Source organism: Patiria miniata, unplaced genomic scaffold (assembly GCF_015706575.1).
Source record: "Patiria miniata isolate m_02_andy unplaced genomic scaffold, ASM1570657v1 HiC_scaffold_16, whole genome shotgun sequence".
Classification (NCBI taxonomy): domain Eukaryota; kingdom Metazoa; phylum Echinodermata; class Asteroidea; order Valvatida; family Asterinidae; genus Patiria; species Patiria miniata.
The window spans coordinates 11,649,455-11,675,351 of record NW_024037054.1 but is presented as its reverse complement, the minus strand read 5'-3'; the positions used below and the strand labels follow the sequence as shown (position 1 = coordinate 11,675,351).

General features: G+C 40.2%; 1 protein-coding gene across 4 annotated transcripts in view; it reads left to right on the top strand.

Annotated features, from left to right (window-relative positions):
- LOC119723009 (ATP-dependent translocase ABCB1-like) overlaps positions 1-25,638 on the top strand; it is a 38,253-nt gene extending 12,615 nt beyond the window's left edge. For 2 of the 4 annotated variants that reach the window (XM_038193471.1, XM_038193470.1), the window contains 23 exons: positions 1,323-1,447; positions 1,998-2,114; positions 2,353-2,407; positions 2,692-2,805; positions 3,298-3,408; positions 4,383-4,508; positions 5,878-6,081; positions 6,590-6,760; positions 6,882-7,140; positions 7,895-7,963; positions 10,639-10,787; positions 11,695-11,850; positions 12,216-12,317; positions 14,063-14,140; positions 14,318-14,401; positions 15,826-16,029; positions 16,709-16,809; positions 18,110-18,250; positions 19,303-19,459; positions 19,630-19,827; positions 21,423-21,629; positions 21,720-21,866; positions 22,404-25,638. In XM_038193471.1, coding sequence (XP_038049399.1) covers positions 1,323-1,447; positions 1,998-2,114; positions 2,353-2,407; positions 2,692-2,805; positions 3,298-3,408; positions 4,383-4,508; positions 5,878-6,081; positions 6,590-6,760; positions 6,882-7,140; positions 7,895-7,963; positions 10,639-10,787; positions 11,695-11,850; positions 12,216-12,317; positions 14,063-14,140; positions 14,318-14,401; positions 15,826-16,029; positions 16,709-16,809; positions 18,110-18,250; positions 19,303-19,459; positions 19,630-19,827; positions 21,423-21,629; positions 21,720-21,866; positions 22,404-22,604 — 3,276 coding nt within the window. In that variant the 3' untranslated portion in view covers positions 22,605-25,638. Of the gene's footprint in view, positions 1-1,322; positions 1,448-1,997; positions 2,115-2,352; positions 2,408-2,691; positions 2,806-3,297; positions 3,409-4,382; positions 4,509-5,877; positions 6,082-6,589; positions 6,761-6,881; positions 7,141-7,894; positions 7,964-9,081; positions 9,118-10,638; positions 10,788-11,694; positions 11,851-12,215; positions 12,318-14,062; positions 14,141-14,317; positions 14,402-15,825; positions 16,030-16,708; positions 16,810-18,109; positions 18,251-19,302; positions 19,460-19,629; positions 19,828-21,422; positions 21,630-21,719; positions 21,867-22,403 lie in introns of all 4 variants that reach the window. The other 2 variants (XM_038193472.1, XM_038193473.1) reach the window with 2 other exon arrangements.
- The last annotated feature ends 259 nt before the right edge of the window (positions 25,639-25,897 follow it).

Genomic DNA, 25,897 nt, shown 5'->3' with positions numbered 1-25,897 from the left:
TTTGTTTTTGTAAATTTTTTTGTCTTCTTTGTTCTTCTATCTACCATCCCTAGCAAACTCATTCTACTCATAAGATAGAATTTTGCGTCGGGGTGATGTAAATCAAAGTAGGTTTTGCCGTTCACCGACATATAAACACTGTATACTCAGTGTGTTACCTCCCGAGTGAAAGTTGGAAAAATCACTCGGGTGGGACTCGAACCCACAACCTCCTGCTTTCTAGTGCAGACGTATTACCACTTGACCTGAGCTAAGGAGATCGGTTGGCTGGTTCTAATCTCATGTACATAGCAGCGGGTACCGCATAAACTATTCATAAGATGGAATTTTGTGTCGGGGTGATGTAAATCAAAGTAGGTTTTGCCGTTCACCGACATATAAAAACACTGTATACTCAGTGTGTTACCTCCCGAGTGAAAGTTGGAAAAATCACTCGGGTGGGACTCGAACCCACAACCTCCTGCTTTCTGGTGCAGACGTCTTACCACTCGACCTGAGCTAAGGAGCTCATTTTGACACCGACTTTGGCTAGATAATGAAAACAAAATGATAAAAGGACAAAGTCTGATTTGTTCAAAATATATTCCTAGAAATCCCAATGTTCCGTTCACTGTGAAAAATGTTAAGCTCCTTAATTTTTTTTGCTCTAATTAAAAACTCCAAATAACAAAATCAATTATTTTTTTAAAAAGCTGGAAAATTACAAGGGTTCAAGAAAGCTTTATGGACTAGACAATTGTAAAAATAATAAAGCGATTACTCATGGTGGGAAAAAAGCATGAAAAAACTTAGTGCCATTAGGCCCCCCCCCCAAAAAAAGTCTCCGGTTTCTGGTATGGAGTTTGCCCAAAAAGTGGTGCGGGGATGCGGCTTTTTTTTTTTCTTACCGCTTTTTTTTCTTCAATTGTTGGCTGATGACTGCAAATGGTGCCCGGCTAAACTTAGTGCAAATATATGTGAGTCCAGAGAGGCCACATAAAGCTTATTCTCGATCATAACCCCATCTAAAAACATGTTAAAATTGTGCAGCAGCAGGATTCCAGTCAAACCAGTGAGTTTGGCGGTTTTGAGACATCTTTCATTAAAAAAAACACCTTTTTCATTTTGCCGATGCACATGGCTACGGCGACGCGCGAGCACACCAGAAACCGGAGACTTTTTGGGGGGCCTTAGGAAATTTTTGAGTAGTCGTACTGTAAATATATTTCGTTACTCGCCCAACTTTCAAGGGTTGTTAAGCCAGATTTTGCAGATTTTAAACGATTTGGGAAGGATTAAGATTTGATTTAAGGTTTTTCCTTTTTTCGTTTTCGTTTTCGTAGCTGATTCGAAAGCTGGCCCAGAATGCTTTGAATGCTTACGCTAAGGCCGGAGCCATCGCGGAAGAAATTCTGTCATCCATCAGAACAGTGGCAGCATTCGGGGGTGAAAAGAAAGGACTGGACAGGTAGGTTATGAAAAGTCTCTGAATGGAACTTGAACGGTTCTAAAAAGAACCGAAAGATTCTTTAAAGAACCAAACATTTATGACAAAAGCACAAGGCTCTGAGAAAAACTGAAAAGTCTAAAAATGAACAGAGAATCAAAAAGGTTTTAAAAAGAATAAAAAGTCTCTGGAAAGAACCATTGACATACAAATTCTGAACCGGTTCTTACAAGAACCGAAAGATTCTTTAGAGAACCAAATGTTTACGACAAAAGCACAAGGCTCTAAAAAAAGAATTGAACAGAACAGAGAAGCTCTGAGACTATAAGGGATCAAAAGATTTTGAAAAGAACAAAAAGTCTTTGGAAAGTACCAAAAACAGAAAAAAAATCTGAATGGTTCTAAAAAGAACCAAAAGATTATTTCAAGAACCAAATGTTTATGACAAAACAAAAAGCTCTGAGAAAATCCAAAAGGTCTTGAAACGAATAGAGAATCTGTTTTTTCAGTACAAACATACTTTGTCAGTTTTCCCATAGTGAAATTACATTTTGATTTGCATTCTGGGTAGGTACACCGAAAAACTGCATGGTGCTAAGAAGCAATCGATGAAAAAAGACACCGTACAAGCGGGACTGATCGGTGTGTTTTACTTCAACTTCTACGGCACGTACGCCTTAGCTTTCTGGTAAGTTGGATCACGACTATCACAGTTTTAAAGGTTTGCTTACTACCTATTGTGGAGTGTGCTATACGATCTTTGCCTACTACAATGGCGACACTGACTTTCCGGTTCCTTGATGTGGGTCAGTGGGAGGACCCTATTTAATAATTTTTTTGGTACCTTATTAACGTTAAAGGAAAACTTTTAAAAAAAGTCTAAAAAAACAATTTTTTTTTGTTTCTTGATTTCTTCTTTTTTACAGGTATGGTTCAACTCTGTTCCTTTCTGGTGAACTGAGCCCGGGAGATATCATTGTGGTACGTGTGAAATAGAACTTTACTTGACAGATGTCATTTCAGTACGCATGAAATAGTCTTCACCACTGGGGCTAATTTCCTGAAGCAGAAAATATCACTTAGCAAATTAACATGCTAAAGCAAAAATCAGCTGACATCCAATCACAAGCATAATGCATCATGTGATGCGTCATGTGATGTATCATGTTTGCTAAGCACTGTTTCCATGTTTCAATGGTAGGTCCATGAGACTAGTACCCTGATCATCAATTATGCCATGAAATTGTTTTCTTGTTTTTCTAAAGTGTTTTCTTGGGATCCTGTTCGGTGCCTTCTCCCTCGGCCAGGGAACGCCCTACATCACTGACTTCATCACAGCCAGGGGAGCGGCAAGCACCATCTGGGAGATTATTGACCAGGTAAACCCAGAAGTCCCCCCACCCCAACCCCCCCCCTCCAAAAAAAAAACCCCACCAAATGCTTAGAAAATAGCAATGAACTGAGAAATAGGATCCAACAACCAAAACTGCGTAAACATTGAAACCCCGAAACAAAAGACAAAAAAAACCAGCAAAAACCTGAAAAAGCAAACAAATTCCAAAAATTAACGGACTAAAACCAAACAAAAGAAGGGAAGAATAGTAAGAATTTGGTAAAGATTTACAAAAAGAAAAGAAGCCCATTATTCTTCCTCACAAATACCTCTTCAATAAATATTGTATACTAGTTTATACTTTCCTTAAGAATATTCCCCTATGGAATATGTACCTTATTTGTTCCGGATATTGAGCTTGGTCCGAAACAAGACACTAGTCTGCTTGTACTTCCCCCCACACTTCAACTATTCCCCTTACCTCTTTATATTTACCTTTATATATTTGCCCTAAGTTAAATATATTCCCTCTTTGAAGGTTCCGGATATAGACAATTCATCAGATCTGGGTCTGAAACCAGACTCACTGACGGGGGACATCACGTTTGAGAATGTCCACTTCTGCTACCCGTCCAGACCTGACACAACGGTAAAAATATCTAAAGAGTACTTATTTAGACTTTTTAAATATTTCTTTTCTATTGGGTTGCCTCCTCAAAACTGCATCGGAGCATTATTTCCCCCATCTTGAAAACTTTGGTTTTGTTTTAAAGGTAGAGGAGATCATTTCCAAAAGGTAACTTATTATTGTTAAAAAGCTTAATTGGTTTAAAGATAGTAATGACACTAAACTCCCTGTGAAATTATTCCTTCTGGCATGCTGTCATTATGAAGAAAACAATAACAGAAGGTCATTTCCAAAGATGTGTCATGTGACACACTTGTGGTAATTTCCATCAGTAGCTTTGGTATGTTATTGGGTGAGTCCGGGAATGGATGCGCGCAACCGTAGCTATTATTTGTCGGTTCAGTGCGTGACGTCGCATAGCTGCAGTCAGCTGAATGAGAACGTGTTTCAGATGCTGATTTCGAGTGCAATTCAAAATCTGACTAGGCAAGTTTTGAAATGAATTCGAGATCCTAGAATATTGTTTTCCTCGGAATATAAAGCATTCACAGAGCTAAAACTTCATCAGGTTTAGTTGTTAATTAAGAACCCGTCTTTGGATTTTGAGCACTTTTGTTGCTTAAAACAAACAAAAATGCACTGACAAATAGTCTACCCTCCCTTTAATAATCAACCCCGCTCTGCAGAAATTGTTACCTGACAGCCGTCTTCTGGTGTTGGAATTTGAAGGATTCATTCTTATTTTAATTAAAAGTTTAATCAAATTATAGGTTTTGCCCTTCACCGACGTTTAAACACTGTATACTCAGCGTGTTACCTCCCGAGTGAAAGTTGGAAAAAATCACTCGGGTGGGACTCAAACCCACGACCTCCTGTTTTCTAGTGCAGATGTCTTACCACTCGATGAAGGGCAAAACCAATCATTTGATTCATATCACCCTGACGCAAAATTCCATCTTATAAAAGTTTAATGTTTGATCAATGGATTTTGTTAGGTCCTGAATGGTTTGAACCTAGAGGTCAAGCGAGGTCAAACCGTAGCATTGGTCGGAAGCAGTGGATGTGGCAAGAGCACCACAGTGCAGCTTGTCCAGCGATTCTACGACCCTCTCTCAGGATGTGTAAGTTCTCCCCCTCCTTCCCCCCCCCTCCCCCCCCCCCTCCCCCCCCAAAAATAAAATATAAAAAAAGTAAAATTAAAGGGAAGATACAACATTTGCAAACATCAAAAAACGAAATGATCAAATTGTCACGAAATATCTCACTGGATTGTTAGGGAATGACAGCCTAAAGCATCCTTAAAAGTTGCGGCTCCTGGTGTGCTGACATTTTCAAGAAATAGTGTATTTTTCCAACGCTGGTCGGCCGACCAGTGTTGGAGAAAACTGGCTTTTTTCATATTTCGCTCCTAATTTTTCATATATAGTTCATCTACGTTTTCTTTGCAATTGATTACACACCTGTGAAGACTACAAGCCTGCTAGACTAATTATCATGATCTTACAATTCCCCAAAGTCTATAAATTGCTCCGGTTCATCTTAAGTGGCGTCAGGGAACCAGACTACAAGAATATGATTGGTTTTCTTGGTTTTTCCAGCATCTACGAACCCAAAACGTGAAACAAGTCAGTGAAACAATATTTGCTGTAACATACTAATCCTCCAAATCCATTTATTTCTGAAAATTGCAGAAAAAGCAAATGTTGTACATTCCCTTTAAGTAAGACATCTGTATTATCTTTCTTTCAACCCCAAAAACAAGCTTTTTTAAAATGGGAATTAAGATTTGGTCTAACTTCTCATTCACAGCCAAACGTTTTTCGTATTTTGACCCGTTCTCAAATCTTACATGAGTCAAATCTTGTGATAATAGTTCTGAATAACTTCTCAAGTCGGCAGAATCACAAAATTAACACAGATATTGAGAAACGTAGAGGGTGCCAGTGTAAGTCTAGATATGTTAAATGGTAACGACTGACATTGTGTTGAAAAATGTTTGCGGGTCCGAATCCATGTCGGTCAATTTGGGCGATTCACAATGCAGTGCGCCACCAAGAGTTTGCCATGGAGAGTCTATTTTTCAACTTTACGGTCGACAAAACACGGCTCATTTGAACGAGTGTCTGTATACAACTTGAGCTAATTTGTTATAGATTGATGCATAGCATTCTGCTGTATTAGGCCAAAAAACAACATAAATTGATAAAAATGAAAAGAAAAGGACAAACAGATACTCGAATCATACGCTTACGAAACTACTAGCCGGAAAAACTAACAATTTTATATCTCCAGCACTGCCAATTTGTTGACCATCTCCCACAATGCACTGCAAAAAATGAACTCTCCGTGGCAAACTCTTGGTGGCGCACTGCATTGTGAATCGCCCGAATTGACTTTTTTATTATTTTCAAAAGTTGAATCAGTATTGTGTGTAAGTAGAAAATAGTCAAAAACATTTAGGTACGATGTATTCTGTGTTTCCATGGTCAGGTCAAGCTTGACGGTAACGACCTTCGCGACCTCAACGTCCGGTGGTTGCGGGAGCACATCGGCGTGGTCAGCCAGGAGCCGGTGCTGTTCGCCACGACCATCGCGGAAAACATCCGCTACGGTCGGACGGACGCGACAGACGAGGACATCAAAGCGGCTGCGATTGAGGCTAACGCTCACGACTTCATCTCTGAACTTCCAGAGGTAAGATATATAAAGCTATAAATAGCCGGCAAAGTAAACCAAGTTTAAAGGGACAGTCATGTTTAATTTCAGAAATGCATAGAGATGTTAAAGTCGCTGTGATTCAAGTCAGTGCTTGTAAAGGTTCCATTAAAAGTTAAAGGGGCAGTCAGCTTACAACAGAATTAAAAGAGGCAGTCACATTGAAATAAGCAACTTTGCCTTTACCTATCCTTCTAAAAGTTGGACAACTATTACAGTAAAACACCCTGCATAAGGACACAAGCATCAGTCCATGGTTTTGAAATGCATTTCCAAAACTTCATAGAGCCAGTCATTTTGCAATAAGCAACTCGGCTTCCACAGTCTTTGTTTCTCCTGCAATTATAGAACAACAATTGATGTAAAATGTCTTGCATAAGGACACAAGTGTTCCAATTCTATTCAAGACACTGCAACATTTTAAATGGATTTTTTTTTATGACACAACCAACTGTACCATAACAGTTTGTGCATTTTATGTTTTCAGGGATATGAGACTTTGGTCGGCGATCGCGGAGCCCAGCTCTCCGGCGGCCAGAAGCAGCGTGTGGCCATCGCGAGGGCGCTAGTCCGTAACCCCAAGATCCTCCTGCTGGACGAGGCAACCTCAGCCCTGGACACCGAGAGTGAGGCCACGGTCCAAGCCGCACTGGACAAGGTAAAGCTGCTCTCCTCAACATTTTGAGTTATTGGCTCTGTGCGGGCACCATTGAGGGCGCTATTTCCATAACCGTCAATGAGTAAAGGTTCTAGAAATCCCTTCTTTTTCTTTCAATTAGGTTCAAGCCGGACGCACCACCATCGTCATAGCTCACCGCCTCTCCACCATCCAGAACGCCGACGTGATTTGCAGCTTCCGAGGCGGGGTTATCGCGGAGAAGGGTTCCCACGATTCCTTGATGCAGGACAAGGAGGGGTTGTACGCCATGCTGGTGCAGCTGCAGTCCCGCAAGGAGCAGAAGACTGAAGAAGACGAAGACAAGAAACAGGAGGAGAACGTCGACGACAATGATGATGATGACGAAGATGAAGAAAAAGGTGAGATCGTAGTCATTATTGGTTGAAAAGTGAAGTGGATTTGGAACCCTTGACCTTCGGAATGATGCATTGGTGTGGTACCAATCTGTCCAGCCCCATGTTAATTGTGTTCTGATTTGTCTTTGAAAAGAGAGATTCTAACCCGTGCCTGCTTGTGTGTAGCACCGGTGCACTACCAACTGAGCTAATCAGCCCAGTCAGTGGTACTCATTTTGTAAAAACAAATTGAAGAGGGAATTGGAACCTATGACCTCCGGAATGCAGCTCTAGTGCATTACCCAATGAGCTTTCCAAAGTCTGTGTTGGCAGTTCCGCGATTTATCACAAAATGAAAAGAGGACTCGAATCTGTTACCTCTAGACTTAAGCATTGGTGTGCTACCAACTGAACAAGCCAGCTGTATGTTGGCTGGCTTGCAATGTGTCAAATTGAAAAAGAAAGGGGATTAGAACTTGTGTCTTTTGGAGTGCCACACTTGTGCACTACCAACTCTGTCAAGCCAGGTGTTAGTCTTTCAAATTTCTCACAGAATAATCAAGGAGAATTCGAACCCGTGACTTCCACAATGCTACCCCGGTGCATTACCAACAGAGCTTTACAGCCCGATGTTGGCATTTACCAACTTTGTCAGTTTCTTTTTGTGTGTGTGGGGTGTTATTTTCATCGATACCGCAATTGATCCAATTTTTCTTTGCCTTTGAATTGTTCATATATTCTGTGAAATATTTAATCCAACATTCTCACTGGAAAACAGTAACTTCGTCAGTACAAGGCCCGCCGAAATCTCCCGGAATTGTTGAGGTTGAAACGGCCGATGTCCACGGTATGGTGCCCCAATCGATGCACAACTTACCCTCGTACTTGTATTGCACCTTCATGATTTTGAGCCTCTTCTAACCCCCCTTTTCAAGAGTAGTTTGTGTCGAAAGTTAGCAACTTTTTGAAAAACAAGGGGCACTTGTGGTGTGCAGTGTGTACCTTTGGTATTGAAGTGTTTATCCTTTCCCTTTTTTCGTCGCCCAGTTTCGTGAAACCTTCTCATATTCACCAGGATCATAAGCACTTATCACTGCAAAGAACGTGCTTAACAACATTAGAGACCAGAATATTCTTAAATTAGTTATTTAGAATTTGAATACCACATGGTTCAAACGTTTGCAAGGCTACAAGGTATATACTTGAAGTCACTTCGGATCATGTGCATTTTTTTGTTTGTTTCCAATCATAGCACCACTCAAAATCCAAACAAGAATGTCCAAAGCCTAACCTGTTGAAGTTTCAGCTCAGTGGATATTACACTTTTAGGGAAAACAGTGAAAAATCAAGCACAAACTACTGACCAGGAAACACAATTTTATCATATCACTCTGTTTTTTTGGAAATCACCTACATTTCTTGATTTCTTCAAACGACAGCAAGCCAGACGGAATAATTTCACAGGGTGTTTTATCAGTATGATATTTGGATAATATCCAAGTAAGCTTTTTGTTAATAATTTGGTGGGTTACGTTTTGGATAAATGCGATGAGATTCCTGCGATATTTATCACAATATTTCTGCCATCGGTTAGCCGCGCCATGAAATTGATTTTCCACACTTGTGTATTTATTATTGAAATAAGTTCAGAGGCCGACCACGTTTTTGTTCTTAATTGGCTGGGGGAGGGGGTAATCTTGGAAAGGGATGCACAGAATGTGCTAATTGAAAAAAAAATAAGCGAAAGTTTGTGAGATCTGTTACAAACTGGGTTCCAAAACCTGGAGACAAAATGGCTGCCACATGAAACGCCACAGATTTTACACATTCGATTCACTTTGTGTCCAAATTTCAACTCTCCATTGTTAACAGTTCAAGTTATTTGCGTGTTCTTGACTAATTTTCCTCCATACTATTCCGTGACACTCCATCTGACAATTTCTAACCCATTATTTCTCTAACAAGACCGCCTAAGTGAGGAGGAATTTGACCCAATACCAGGTAGGGTATCCACAGTAATGCATGCATGGTGAATATTTTGTATCATTTTTTGGGGTAGCTAGGGAGTTCCCTTGTAGAGTTGCATGCAAACTAATTTTTCTGTTTTTCAGTTTTTGTTGTTGAGTTTAGTTCGTAGTTACAAGCAAACCTTAGGTTTTTCCTGTTTTGTTTTTGGAGTGTCTCAAAATTCGGAACAACCTGATATTAACAGGGGCATTTACTAAACTACGGTTTTATTATATGAAACCGTGGGTTGCTGATGGTTTGAATATTGTAAATGATTTTAAAAGTTCAGGTGAAGCTGAATCTGAAATGGATTCCGGGGTTTGGAAACTGCCCAGGTTTCCCATGGAAACACAATGGGAATACTGTTTTCCTTTACAGGGAAGGACTGTTTTCCAAAAGGAGTTTTCCAATGGGAGTAGGAATGTTCCCAATTTTGACACATTCCTTTTTTTCCTTTTTTTTTTATGGCTTTTTGGTTCTGTTTCATGCTGTGAACGACTGTTAACGGCTGAAACATGTACCCTAGTTGCCTGGTAACCAGCTACGCAAATTTCAAATTGGCCAATCATAGTTCAGATTATAAGTTAATGTGGTGATATACTGGTAGTATTTATCCGTTATAGAAATATATATAGTGATATAGAAATACGCAGTTGAATTTGTTTTCTCATAATTGATTGAGAATTTTATTATTTTTTCTTTAAGTATTTCTAATTGTAGATTTTTGAGCATTAATCACCAATATTTGAGACAATTTCAATCATTCAGTTTCTTCCTGGTACATTCCCCAATATTAGAAATAAAATCAATATTCTGGAGCACAATAAGCTAACATATGAATTTTTAATTTAATTATTTCTGTCATTTTTTTCTTCAGAGTTTAGCTTAGATGATGGCACTGAAATAACGTCTTTCAGAGAATCCGTGTTCAGTAATTTCGATTGGAAAGTTATGTTTATTCATAAAAAAAGAAAAATGATGGCACACCAGCATGAAGTCAACTAGTTAAAAAGCATTTCAAAGAATGGCTATTGTCGAGCTGCCATAGTAGCCTACCGGTAGTGGGTAGTAAGTTGAGCTATGGATTGAGAGATCCCTGGTTCGAATCCACAAATACCCATTTTTTTCAACTAATATTTTTCTTCTCCAAATTTATCGTTGGGATAGTTTTAATTTAAGTGAAAAGAAGCGTCCGAGAACTTAAGTGTCTTGCAGTGATCTCATCGAAACTACAAAACACAGGTTCTCTGAGAAACGTTCGCAAAGAAGGAAATACCGATCTGCTTGATTTTGTAAGGATTTAGGAGAGTTAGAGTTAATGCAATGCCAAGTTTGTTTGAAAATGGTAAAAGTTAAGGTAAACAGCAATTTTGTTTGTAGCATAGCTTTTCTTTTAACTGTCTGCAGCACTATGTAGTCACGTGTGGGCATTCTTCGTTCCAGCTGCAAGAACATTTCAAGTAATATTTCAAAACAGACACAAGTTGATACCTTTTGCTAATTTTATTGGGTCAGGGTCCAAGGAAGCCCAGAATGTAGAGAAGGAACCACTGTCTAGTCCTGGCTCTCGAAATCGGAACATTTCTGGCTCAAGCGACAAAAACCCAGACTTCAACCGCATGGTGTCGACACATTCCGCTTTCTCAGATGTTCCAGATTCCGAGGTTTGTAATTGTTGACGTCTTTGTAGTCAGTGGAATTTTATTTTTTACAGATTTTAATTCTTTAAAGCAAGAATCAACTTCTTAGCATCAGAAATGTCATTTTCCAAGATGTGAACTGAAACGGCCACGGGGCATGGCAGTTTCTCATATGTAAAAGTTTTATGGTGTGAACATTTGCGTGTGAAGTATTAAAGGGAAGATACAACATTTGCAAACATCGAAAAACAAAATGATCAAATTATCACGAAATACCTTACTGGATTGTAAGGGAATGACAGTCTAAAGCATCCTGTAAAATCGTGTCTCCTAGTGTGCTGACATTTTCAAGAAAATGTGTATTTTTCCAATGCTCGTCGGCCGACCAGCGTAGGAGAAAACTGGCTTTTTCAAAAACCGCTCCGAATTGTTCATAACAGTTGTGTTCCGCATTTTCTTTGCAATTGATTACACACATGTGAAGGGGTACAAGCCTGCCAGACTGATTCTCTGACCTTACAATTTCCCAAAGTCTATAAGTTTCTCTGTTTCATCTTAAGTGGATCAGGGGACCAGACTACAAGAACATGATTGGTTTTCTTGGTTTTTCCAGCATCTACAAGCCCAAAACGTGAAACAAAATCAGTTTAACAATATTTGCTATAACATACTAATCCTCCAAATCCATTTATTTCTGAAAATGGCAGCAAAAGCAAATGTTGTAGATTCCCTTTAAATTAATTGGGCTCAATGTTTGTCTTTAGAACTGTATGTTATTCTTCATCCAACATGTCTGATTTTTTTTTCAAAATAAAAATAAATTGGTCTCTTTAAGACAACACTTTTGTTTTGTAGATCTATTCCATTGCGGTTTAGGGGAAGCAGACAATTTTCATTTGGAAAAAAAAAAGAATAACATTTGTTTTCGCAGGATGATGAAGAGGACGTTGTGAAGAATTTCAGTTTCTTGCGAGTCATGAAGCTGAATTCGCCCGAGCTGGCCTACATGATCATCGGGGTGATCTGCTCCGCTTTCAGCGGTGGGGTGCAACCGGCGTTCGCTGTTATCTTCAGTCGTGTTCTCCAGGTAACGAAAAGAGTGTTTATCATATTGCATTGTGGGGAAAAAAGCGTTCCGGATTTTAACGTAAGTCGAGTTACGCATCATGCATTAGTGCACGCTTGTCAAACTTTTTGGTGGAGACCTTTGAATGTGCACAATTTTTGCTTACCACAGAAAAGTATATGCTTAGTGAGATTAGGTTACCAGCCAAAGTACCATTTATTTACTGTTTGCTACCGGTACCCAGCCAATATTTGCTCAGCAAGAAACTTTGAGTTTGAATATTAGTATAAAATTGCCGTTATTTTTTACGTCTTAGACAAGAAACATTTACGTGCATTGATCTTGCTTAGTTTTCATGGTTTTTGTTTATTTTATTTCCCCTTTAGACTTTCGCTTTGCCGTTGGATCAAGTGAGAGCCCAAGTTGTGATCTACTGCATCCTCCTGTTCAGCCTTGGTGTTCTTGCGCTGATTGCCAATGTATTAGGGGTAAGTTTACAATCCAATTGAAAAATTAACCATATTATCGTTAGGAGTTATTCCTCACGAATCCCTGAAACAGGATAAAGTAAAACGCCACCAAATGACCCCAGGCACCAACAGTAGAGTGCCGTAGAGTGCCCTTATGGTCCGGAGCATTTTATAATGTGGGTGGCATGGGTGGCTTGTGCGTAAAGCGCTCACCTCTCACCAAGGTGACCACGGTTCGAATCCTGGCCGCGGATCACATGTGAGTAGAGTTGTGCGTTGGTTCTCTCCTGCGCCATGAGGGTTTTTCTCCGGGCCCTCCGGTTTTCCTCCCTCTGGAAAAATCAAACACTTTCAATCTCAGGCTGTGCTCCGTGGTCATATACGGGTCGATGTGGCCGGCAGCCATAGGCGCCTTTACGTGCCAGCGGCCCGACCACGTTGTAGCCGCGTCCTTCGCAATTCAGCATACCAGCTGCGAGTAAGGATGATTAGCCTCCCAAATTATTATATTATTATTATTATTATTATAACTCGTGGTCTGCGGGTAATTCTGTAGGTTGTGGGTTCGAGTCCAGCCTGGGTTTGTGGTACGTATGCCCTTGGGCAAGGCACTTTGTCACTCATTGCTTCTCCCCACCCAGGAGTAAATGGGTACCTGTGAGGGCACGACCACTGTACTGAATAATCTTTTTTTGACCCCAATATCCCGTTTCTCAAACACGCACCCACACCACTATAAATTACTAGCGCCCATTGGATAAACACTCAAGTTACGTTATTTTCCAGTTCCAGTGGTTCCAATGCAACTTATTGGCCAGTGGGCGTGGTTTAAACTGAACTGATTAGGCCAAAAAAATAGTAGTTCTGCTTCCGGTGTACCCTACCTACCCTATTTTGACAGCCCCTACCCTAAAATGAGGAAAAAACCCTGAAAATCATAAATTAACTACCTTTTACCCTTGACTACACGCAGACACCTCCATATGATAGTACACACAAAAAATTGTCCCCCCCCAAAAAAAATTTCCCTACCTACCTACCTTATTGTCAAATGCCATGTAATCGGAAACAGAAATATTTTTTTTTGGCCTTACTAGCGCCCATTGGATAAACACTCCAGTTGCGTTAACTTCTGGTTCCAGTGGTTCAAATGCTACTCATCATTGGCTTAAAATTTTCAGAAATGAACTATTTGAGGGGTTAGTATAATAGATCAAATATTGTTACACTGACATGTTTGAAGTTTTGTGTTCGAAAATGCTTGAAAAACCAAGAAAAACACAACTGTTTATGTAGTCTGGTTCCCTGACTCCACTAAAGATAAAATGGATCAATTATAGATGTCGGAAAATTGTAAGATAAGGGAACCAGTCTAGCTGGCCTGCACCCGTTCATGAACATGTAACCAATAGCAAACAAAATTTGGACTGAAAAAAAAAATTGTAAATTTGGAGCAGTAGTTGAAAAATAGTTAGGTTTTTCCTGCCAACCACCGTTGGAAATGTATACAAAAATACCATTTTCTTGAAAATGACTCGACACCAGGTGCCATAATTATACAGGATGCTTTAGACTGTCATTAACCAACATCCTATTAAGGTATTTCGTAAAAACTTGGTAGTTTTATTTTTCGATGTTTGCAAATGTTGTATATTCCCTTTAATAGCCAGTGGGCGTGGTTAAAACTGAACTGACGTCACACTAACAAACCGGGTAGTGGCATTCTATTCTACCATTGTGTGTATTTGTCTTTGTCTTTTCAGGGCGTGTCGCTAGGCAAGTCGGGCGGGAACCTGACAATGCGACTGCGGGGCATGATGTTCAAGGCAATGCTTCGACAGGTAACAGCTCACTATAAAAAACCTCAATTTTTAGGGTTTTTTTCTGATTTCAGTAGTTGAAAACTATGTAGCTATGGATCGCTGCAAATGATATACTCTACCTTTAATTCTTCAGTCACTTTTTTCGTTGAACTTTATAAAAAACAATGTTTTTGGTGACTAACAATGATCTGGTAGGATATCGGCTGGTACGACGACCACAAGAACAGTAGCGGAGCACTGACCACCAGGCTGTCCACGGAAGTTTCGCTGATTCAGGGGGTGAGTCCACTTGAAAGCAATCCTCAACAGAAGTTCCCGATTGTTACAATGAATGACAATAAAATTGAGTTTTGAACAAGCTCGAAATGATCGCGGAAGCTGCGGGCCAATGAGTTTGTGTTTGTACATGTGTAACTTCTGCCCAGTCTGTATGAGATAGATGGCGCTCTTGCATAGTGTAAACGTTATGCTTGCATCTTGTACACATCATGCTTGCATAGTGTACACGTCATGCTTGCATAGTGTGCACGTCATGCTTGCATGGTGTGCACGTCATGCTTGCATGGTGTGCACGTCATGCTTGCATGGTGTGCACGTCATGCTTGCATAGTGTGCACGTCATGCTTGCATAGTGTGCACGTCAGGCTTGCATAGTGCGCACGTCACGCTTGCATAGTGCACACGTCACGCTTGCATAGTGCGCACGTCACGCTTGCATAGTGCGCACATCACGCTTGCATAGTGTGCACGTCATGCTTGCATGGTGTGCACGTCATGCTTGCATCTTGTACACATCATGCTTGCATAGTGTACACGTCATGCTTGCATAGTGTGCACGTCATGCTTGCATCGTGTGCACGTCATGCTTGCATAGTGTGCACGTCAAGCTTGCATAGTGTGCACGTCATGATTGCATAGTGTGCACGTCACGCTTGCATAGTGTGCACGTCACGCTTGCATAGTGTGCACGTCACGCTTGCATGGTGTGCACGTCATGCTTGCATAGTGTGCACGTTATGCTTGCATCGTGTACACGTTATGTCTCTGGCATTAAAATAAAGGATTTCCCATTTGTTGAACGTCACAATGCAAACTTGACGTCGATAATGCAAGTCTGTCGGCCCTCCCTTGAGGGCCATAAACCTGGCACAGTGCCTCAAGCAGGAGCTGGCTAACGCTCAGATGTGCATTATAGTGCACAGATGTGCATTATAGTGCACAGATGTGCATTCCAACGTTTGTTACTAACTAACTAACCCACTGACTAACGGAGAGACACTAGTACTTGTAGAGCTGCTATCCGAAGCTAAAAACTAATACAATGTTTATTACATTAGTACGTCGGAGGGTGTCAAATTCTGTAATCTACAACCACGCTGACTTTCATAAAGTCTGTGGAAACTGTTTCATATGCCTCCTTAGCTCAAAAAATGGAACTTTTATGGTAAAAAGGACTTTGAAATGTTCTCAAATCAGTCGGCATGAGAGGATCTTGTTGTGTTAGGTTTATGGAACTGGTTGGGTACTTTTTAAAGGTGAACCTTTTTTTTTGGAAAATGGCCTTTTGATCAATTAAGACTTTTTTTTAAAGGTGACCATTTTCTTTCTGAAATGAATCATGGATTTTTTGGGGGTTTGAATTTTAAAGGTTGCTGGTTCTCATATTTTTTTTAACGGTGACAATGCTTTTTTTGTCTTTAAAGGTGACCGGTGACCGGTTCGGCTTCATCGCCCAGGCCTTCTTCAACATCGGCGTGGCCGTCATCATTGCGTTCATCTTCGGCTGGCAGCTGACGTTACTTGTACTGGCCTTCCTCCCTATGATTGCCTTCTCGGGCCTCATCCAGACCCGGTTCCAACGGGGTATGGCTGCCACCAAGAAATCCAGCAACGAGAACATTGGCAAGGTCAGGATTCTAAGACTGATTAACATGCTTACGGCTTATGAATCACACACGTGCTTATGGGAGTGGCTGTAGTCACTATCCATAGACACGTGTGTCTAGTAGCCGTAGCCTTAAGTCATAACGCAGCTTCAAAATCTCACATGGCTGGCACAGCATGTATTGGGAGTAGCCACATGTATTCTGGTGTAGCATACATATAAGGTGGTAGTAGCCACATGTTTTAAATTTGTTTTTAGCATTATTTTTTTCTTTTTCAATTCTGTACCCAGTCGTAAAACGTATCATGGTCTTCTTTACTCATCCTCACGAGAGGCAATTTTGCATTGCAGTGTAATTATTTTAATGCAACCCTTAAAATATGCACCTTTGTATCCCATTGAAAATGTAGTTTCAATTTTTGTTTTGCCATTTTCAAGGATAGTTTGATTTTTATGCTTATGCAAATTTCCATGTATTTAATGAGCAAAAAGCGTGATGTCATTTCAGGCAGAAACCTCAATGTTTCAGTTATTTCAGCACCAAAAATTGCCAGAAGCTTTGATATTTTGCTGTCGTAAATTTTCTTTTCTGTGGTGATTCGTTGTTGTGCCAGTCCATGGCAGTGAGCCAGTGAGACCCCTTAATGGTTGTCATGAATACTGGTCCATTGTCCTCTCATTGTATTTTTTGCTTGATGCAGATCGTCACGGAAACCATTGAAAACATTCGCACAGTCGCCAGCTTGACAATCGAGCCTGCCTTCATCCAGAAATATACTGAATTTATGGCCAAACCGTACAGGTAAAAAAAGAAAGTGGCTAAATTTGCAAAGACAATCTGGGCCCAATTTCATAGAGCTGCTTAAGCAGAAAATTTGCTTAAGCACGAAAAAACATTGTTTAGTAAAATTAGGTTACCGGCCAAAACTCCATGTGATGTACATTGCTTGTGACTGGTATTTAGCTGTTGTTTACTTAGCATAACAATCGCATGGAGTTTTGGCCGGTAACCTGATTTTTTTAAGCAAGACGTTTTTGTGCTTAAGCAAATTTTGTGCTTAAGCAGCTCTGTGAAATTGGCCCCAGCTGACTTTATCCAGCAAAGTTTGTCATGTTCGCTTGAAAACAAACCGAAAGAAATGAGCTTTTGACAATCTGGCAAAAATGTGATTTTCCTCCCACTGGGTGAGTCACTGACTCCCTGACTGACTGACTCCCCGACTGACTAAGTTTTTAAAAATGTCATTAACAACCTGACTTGCTTTCAGACGTTTTGATCCAGTTCAACCAAGCAAACCTAGACTTAAAAAAAAAGAGTTAAAGGGAAAATACAACATTTGCAAACATCAAAAAATAAAACTACCAAATCATTTTGAAATACCTTGCTGGACTGTTAGTGAATGACAGTGTAAAGCATCCTGTAAAATCATGGCACCTGGTATACTGTCATTTTCAAGAAAAGTGGTATTTTTGTATCAATTTCCAACGCTGATCGGCCGACCAGCGTTGGAAAAAAACTGGCTTTTTTTCAAATACTGGCTCCAGTTGACCATCGCACTTGCAATCGATTACACACCTATGAACGGGTACAAGCCAGCTAGACTGGTTCCCTGACCTTACAATTCCCCAATGTATGTAAACTGCTCTGTTTCTTCTTAAATGGAGTCAGGGAACCAGACTACAGGAAAATGATTGTTTTTCTTGGTTTTTATAGCATTTTCGAACCCAAAACCTCCAAAAAGTCAGTGTAACTATATTTGCTATATATTTCCAACCCCCCAATTCCATCCATTTCTGAAAATTACAGCAAAAGCAAATGATGTATATTCCCTTTAAATAATTTTTTTTTGTCTCCAATTAACCACAATGAGAAAACTGACAAGGTGCAAAATAACAATTATTAAAGTTGAACAAAGTAATTGACTGGAGTGGGGGGGTGAACCTACGACCTCCGGTTTGCCGTTCCGGTGCTTTACCAACTGAGCTATCCAGCCCTATGTTGGCAGTTCCCCATTTTGTAATTTTTTTTGTTCAAGAGTCAGAAGCCATATTAAACTGGTATATGTCGCATTTTGTTAAATTTTTTTCCTCTTCATCTTCAGGGACAGCCAACGGGACGCCCATCTCTCCGGTCTCACCTACTGCATTTCGCAGTGCGTCATTTTCTTTGCCTACGCCGCGGCGTTCAGACTCGGCGGTTGGCTGGTCCAAACGTGCCGCATGGAATTCCAAAACGTCTTCTTGTAAGTGTTAAAGCCAGAGTCCATCATTTTGCAGCTATCCAAAAAATAGCTGGCGTATTTATTGTTGAAAAACATACTTGGTTGAAAGATAGCAAGGGGACTAAACTCCCTGTGAAATTATTCTTTCTGGCAAGCTGTCATTTTGAAGAAATCAACAAAAGAAGGCCTTTGCAATGGGGCGTCTTAAGAAGCACCGTTGGAAATTTCCGTTAGTAGTTTGTTTTTTTCAATAGGCGAAGTGCGCGCAAGCGTTGGCACGACGCACACATGCGCGCGGTTGCTATAATTCGTTGGATCGGTGCGCGACATCGCGTAGCTGCAATCAGCTCAGTGAGAACGTGTCTCGGGCGCTGAATTCAGGCCCAATACAAAACATGATTCAGCAACGTTTGATTTTGAAATTGAGATCCTAGAATGTTGTTTTTCTCGAAATATACAGCTGAAGCTGAGCTGAAACTTCATCAGGTTAGGTGTTCAGCATCCTTCTTTAGAATTTGAGCACTATTGTTGCTTCAAACGAACAAAATGCACAAAATTACAAATGATGGACTATACCTTTAAAGCCTGGGAAATTCATAAGAGTTTTTTTTTATTTTTTTATATTTAAGAGACTTTTTGTTCAATGGAAAATTGAGCTCTATATCCTTATATGTCAAGATACTATATGCACTGCACTCTACCAGTCAAAATCGTTCATTGGATTTAAAATCAGAAAGATGTACATTTCTTAAACTTTTTTTTTGGTGGGGGGGGGGGAGGGAGGGGGTGGTATGAAACAAAGACAAAAACCCCCCTCACTTGCTCCTTAGCCCCGCCCCCAAAGTCCCCAATTCAACTAAAGTTACAACACATCAGAAAATTTAACTCAATTTTATAATCGTCTTTATACTTTTCAAAACACTCCAATATTCACTAACTGCAAACTCCATGTTATTCTCTGTTAAAAGCAAATGAATACAAATTTATACATTTTTTGTATTCCCTGTCCATCTGAAGTAAAAGTTTAACCACCCAACCTACCTTTTTTTAACCTCAAATTATTTTTTTCGTAGAGTATTCTCGGCCATTATCTTCGGTGGTTTCGGCCTGGGTCGTGCCATGGCCTCGGCACCAGACTACAACAAGGCCAAGACGGCCGCCGCCTTCATGTTCCGTCTGATCGACAGAATCCCGCCGATCGACAGCTACAGTGAAAAAGGCCTGAAACCAGTAAGGACATTTGCAAAAATAAAATTTCAAAACGCATTTCTCTTTCCTCGATATAAGTGCGGGGTCGGCAAACCCCATCAAATCTTCTGCACTGGTTATTGCAGTCCCATTTTATGCGATCACAACTTTTCCGTCAACCAGTTTTTATCCTTTTTTTTTTCCTTTCATAGGCGGAGTTTCACCCAGAGGTTTCCTACGATAAGGTGCGATTCCGCTACCCGACTCGGCCCGATGTAGCCGTCCTTCGCGGCCTGTCGGTCTCCGTCAAGCCTGGGGAGACCTTAGCGCTTGTTGGCAGTAGCGGTTGTGGGAAGAGCACCACCGTTTCCATATTCGAGCGTTTCTATAATCCCAGAGCTGGACAAGTGGTAAGCACATCACAAGCCATCACAAGCCATCATAAGTCCATCACAAGCCATCACAAGCCCTTCACGTCCATCACAAGTTCATTACAACTCCTTCACACAACCATCACAAGTCCATCACTAGTTTACCACAAGTGCATCACAAGTGTGACACATGTCCATCACAGGTTCATCACAAGTTCATCACAAGTCCATCACAAGTTCATCACAAGTCCATCACTAGTATACCACAATTGCATCACAAGTGTGTCAGTCACATGTCCATCACATGTCCATCACATGTCCATCACATGTCCATCACATGTCCATCACAAGTTCATCACAAGTCCATCACTAGTATACCACAATTGCATCTCAAGTATGTCAGTCACATGTCCATCACATGTCCATCACATGTCCATCACATGTCCATCACATGTCCATCACATGTCCATCACAAGTTCATCACAAGTTTATCACAAGTCCATCACAATTCCATCACTAGTCTGGTTTACCACAAGCTCATCATATGTCCATCACAAGTCTGTCACGAGTCCTTCATAAGTCCCTCACAAGTCCATCACAAGTTCATCACATATCTATCAAAAGTCTGTCACATGTCCATCACATGTTCTTTCACAAGTCCATATACAAGTAACATGGGATTGATGCAAGTCCATCACATGTCCATCACATGTCCATCACATGTCCATCACAAGTCCATCACAAGTCCATCACATGTCCATCACATGTCCATCACAAGTCCATCACAAGTCCATCGCATGTCCATCTCAAGTCCATCACAAGTCCATCACAAGTCCATCACATGTCCATCACAAGTCAATCACAAGTCCATCGCATGTCCATCTCAAGTCCATCACATGTCCATCACAAGTCCATCACATGTCCATCACATGTCCATCACATGTCCATCACAAGTCCATTGCATGTTCATCTCAAGTTCATCACAAGTTTATTTACTAGTAACATGAAGTTGACATCAACAAAATAATGCCTACGCCACTGTTCATTATAGACTTGGCTTGAGATTTTAGGAATTGTGACAAACTGGCAATCTTATTTCCTGAAAGGTTACGCATTTGATAATTACAAAATGTATCTCCGGGATGATTTACATCACTAGCATTTTATAAAGAATTTGAATTGAAACAACGCCGTAACGAACATCGCGGGATCCACAGAAATTGTTTGTAATAGCGATCGTTTGGTATAGTGATTTTAAGCTGCCGGTGCTCCGGTACTCACTTTTCAATAAATAGTGCCCTTCAGAAATTCATCTTGCTCGGCCTGGTAGTTAATACTGAAAGACGACTTTAAACGCGTGCTGATTATGTAATTACACAGTTTCTTTTAGCTTACTACTTACAGCAATGGGTGGCTTTCTCCGTCTATTCCTTGGGAAAATAATGGCCACTTGTCGCTCTTCTGTTGACATTTTTCGACAACAATGTTTGGTACGCTTTGTATACAAAAATCGGGGGCCAAGGACGATGTTTGGTATAGCCGAAATTTTCGGTATAGCGGTGTTCGGTATAGCGACGTTACACTGTACTTCATTCAAAGAATTTTTTCCAATTTTTTTTTTTTTTCGGTGACAGAGCTTAGACAACAACGACATCAAGATCCTGAACGTGAGCTGGCTGCGCTCCCAGATCGGCCTCGTCTCCCAGGAGCCGGTCCTCTTTGACCTGAGCGTGGCCGACAACATCGCCTACGGGGACAACACCCGGGAGGTCACGACGTCAGAGATCATTGATGCGGCCAAGAAGGCCAACATCCATGACTTCATCGCGTCTCTGCCCGAGGTGAGTTGTCGCAGAGGTCACACAGAAGCAAGAGTCAAAAATTTGAGCTCAATAATATATTTTCCAAAAACAAATTTCGTTTTCTATCAGGGTTACGAGACCCGAGTTGGGGACAAGGGTACCCAGCTGTCCGGCGGCCAGAAGCAGCGCGTGGCCATCGCGAGGGCGCTAGTCCGCAACCCCAAGATCCTCCTGCTGGACGAGGCCACCTCGGCCCTGGACTCTGAAAGTGAACAGGTTGGTTGGAGTCTTTTTCGCCTTTATTTCTTGTTTGCTTTGGTTGATATTTAAGTTTTTAAGTTTTTTTTTTTTTCAATTTTTATTAAATATTCCTTGTTCATTTGTCTTCCGTTAAAGGATTAGAGTAGGTTTACAGTGCGGACAGATTCTGAGCCTCCAAGATTATATGTATTTTTCCCCCTCAAAAACCCTCTTCTAACTGTTAAATTTTATAAATTAAATTTTCTCTTTTTTTTTGCATTTTGAAAATTTACAATTTATACCAAGCATCAAGGGCATACTTGCAGATGTGATTGAGGGGGCGGGGCTTAATTGACCCCCCCCCCCCAAAAAAACACCCCACAGCTCTTGCCATTTTTATCACTCCTTTGAAACAACAGTAATTTAATCCTGAAAATCCTTAATGCCTGGAATTTTTTAAGGATCTGGGAAGGGGAATGAACAGTCTGTTGAATTTCATGATAAAATTCCATGACTTTAACCTCCTGTTTCGGCAACGAAGCGTTTCATGATAGTATTGGAATTTTGTCGAAGGTGGTGCAAGCGGCTTTGGATGAGGCCAAGAAGGGACGGACCTGCATCACCATTGCCCATCGGCTGTCCACCATCCACGATGCCGAGAAAATCGCGGTTATCCGACACGGGAAAGTGGCCGAGATCGGCCGACATGAAGACCTGATGCAACTACAGGGCCAGTACTACAGCCTGTACACCGCCCAGGACATGCAAAACTGAACTGCTGTGGTGCACAGCGGGAGTCTTGGTACTAGATCTAGGCAACCAAATACAGCCGAGGTTTTTGAAACTCCGGCATTTGTTACAGCCCTGGCTTCCTCTCTCGTTTCAGAGTCATTGAGAAGCCTTTAATGTCCATTTGGTTAATAAGAGAACTTTCATAGTTAAGCCAAAGCCAGAAACAAGACAGAGTTTCAAAAACACTACTCTGAAAGCATGGGACTCTCAGTTCTGAGTATTGAGTACAAAAAATGCAAGAAAGCAGACTGGTGCATTTTGAAAAAATTCCATTCACTGCCACCTCAGTTAATGCAGTGGTCTAGGTCCCAGACTGGATTTATCAGAAACGTCTGGAACCAAGTCTTCTATTCCATTTATTCCTCCACAGTCAAGCCACCAGACTACATGCATAGTCCGATTTTTGAAAAGTTAGACAATGTGCCTCTCTCATTAACTTAAAATTTCAAAAATGCAAATCGCGATCAGAATCAATTTCAAATCATTTGGAATACCTTCCAAATACTGACCCGGACTTATCAGAAACGTCTGGTACCAAGTCTCCTTTTCCATACATTCCCTCCACAGGCAAGCCACCAGACTACATGAATGGTCCGACTTTTGAAAAGTTAGACAATGTGCCTCTCTCATTAACTTAAAATTTCAAAAATGCAAATCGCGATCAGAATCAAGTTGAAATCATTTGGAATACCTTCCAAATACTGACCCGGAAAATGATTTTTAAAAAAGGTGATTTTTATTTGTTTCTGTGGAGCTGTAAATTTATGGAACAATTTAATGCAAAATAAATTGTCTTGTAAATATACAGGTCGTGTATATGTGCTAAAATGTGAACTGAATTTTCAAAATGTCAAGGGTAATATTTGTGAATTTCGATAAAATAATGCAATCATTTTTAATTACCAATATCAAGATATTGTAGTTATTGTTTAGTTGTGCCTTTGCTGTTTTAATATTCTTCTCAGTCGGTGAAACGGGAGGTTTGCACAAATCCACATGTCACAACAAAATTGTAAATTTATTTTGTAGTTATGCCTCAGCATTTTGATAGATTTATTTTATACGTTAACCCCAACTGAAGAGAACCATATATATTTTTTGTTTTGTATTTGTTTTGTTTTATGTTATTTTGGGTATTTATTAGTTCAGTTTGGTCTGAAAAGCTACTGTAATACTTATACTTTCTTGAATTTTATGTTTACTTTGGGATACCGGCTACTTACATTTTCTTGTGCAATGGTGTACTTTATTATTCTTGTCTCTACTTAAAGCTGTGCAATTTACGCGAGAAAGCACCTACTAATCTACCAATGTAATGACCGAAACCTTGAAGTGAAAATAAGTTCTCTCTGTTCTCGGGTCGCCGATTACGAACGCCCAAGTGTGTGTGGAGTGCAGCTGTGTGAAAATTCGAGATGACACTGAGCTGTCGTATTAAAACGCCAAATAAAAAGAGGAGAAAACTAATGGCTTTCGAAGATAATTTAAATCACGGAGCAGCGATAAAAAACATTGGCAAAGACAAGCCCACTCTATGTTCACGTACGGTTCTATTTTTTATCATTAAGTGCTTTAAATTTTATGCACAAAAAATTTGAAGCGCAATTTCCGTTAGGGGCCCAAGTCCGCCATCTTTGTTCTGGACATTCTTCATCTACTCCCTGATAAGTGGGGATTGAAAACCCTGTGTGAACACTCAATTTTATCGACTGAACGATAAAATATCTTACACGCAGCACGAATGGGTTTTATGTTTAATGATTTATTGGAGATCATGAATAATGAATTGTTGAGCAGATTGGCTAGCCCAGCAGCAACGTGGTTAGACAGAGGCAAGGTGTGGGCTGTTGTCACGTGGAGAAGACCACTTCGTTGCAGTAACTGAATGTGCGGCAAATCCAATATATTGGTTAATGATGTTTTGATTGTACATGTATTCGTGTCTGAGTGTAACGCTCGCATGTTAGTTCTCGTCATTCTAAACCTTGTTCTCGTATTTATTCAACACGAGAACGGGGTTTCCATTACGCCCTATGACTGGCACCAAGTATGATATTATCCCGCCTGAAATGGTGGCGTTAAATATTAACATTGAAGATAAATTCAGAAAAGTTGCCCGCAGGCACACTTTTTTCATTGAGTTAGGAATAGAATCCAGTTGCGGGCCCCAAATTTATTTTGCAAAAGAAACAAATGCTCTTTTGTTGAAAAAGAAAAGAAAAGAAAGTACTTGTCACAAAATGTATTCAGGGTTTTGTCCTCGGTGCTAGTCATTAAGAAAAAAAAGGTTTACTAAGTTTGAAGTTTTAACTGAGATAAACATTTTTCAGGTGAACAGGGTTTAACCACAAACCAGATTCGAGTGAGCAAAACCCATAAATCAAAGTCTGGTGTCTGTGATCATGTTGATGTTAACATGACTTTGAACCATGTGCCTCAGGGAACCATACCAAGATGGCTGGCCTAACTGAGAAATTTCGAACTGGATGGAGGAAATCTCATTGTCTCTTACACCCACCCTTTTTTCTTTTACTATTTTAAGATGCAGTAAAATGTCTTAGCCGTTCATTCTTCATTGCAGTATTACTGTCCTGAAATTGTGTGAGTAATTTTTGTTTTTAAGAAGACTGAGCTTTCAAATTTGCTTCATTACTTGCACAACTGAAGTCTGTTATTTACTTCATCAAATCTTTCTATTTTTCTGTTCAAAGTTGGCTTATTTTTTGTTTATTTATTAGTCATTTACGTTTTTGTGTTCTTTTTTTCCTTTGGAAGGGAAGATGTTTGTAAATATATGACAAAGTTTACAACAGTAGAAGTTAAACTTTGCTCATTTTGGTGCAGTTTTTCACAATTAACTATTTCATCAACCTAAGTCTCTAATAACCAATGATTTATTAATTTGCAAGCCGTTTAGTTCACATTTCTTTCTTAATTTTCCTGTTTATTTAACCCCTGGAATAATTCTTCCAAAACTGCACACATGACTCAATAAATGATCACAAAGGCAAAAGCATTTTTGTTTTTAATTGTATTTACCCAAAATATTTACATGTACACTAATACCACAGTTTTTTTGTGTTTAAATATTTTTAATTTTTTTTTTGTAATCTTTACCAAGGATAGTTCATTTCAGTTTAAAAAACTGCTTTCCAAAGGTGCCCTCACATTAAAATTGGATGGAAATAAAATGAGACAAAGAATTCACTAATACAAGAAAAGTGGACAGAACATAACACACAATTTACACAAGACATTACACAGTGTTACAGTAT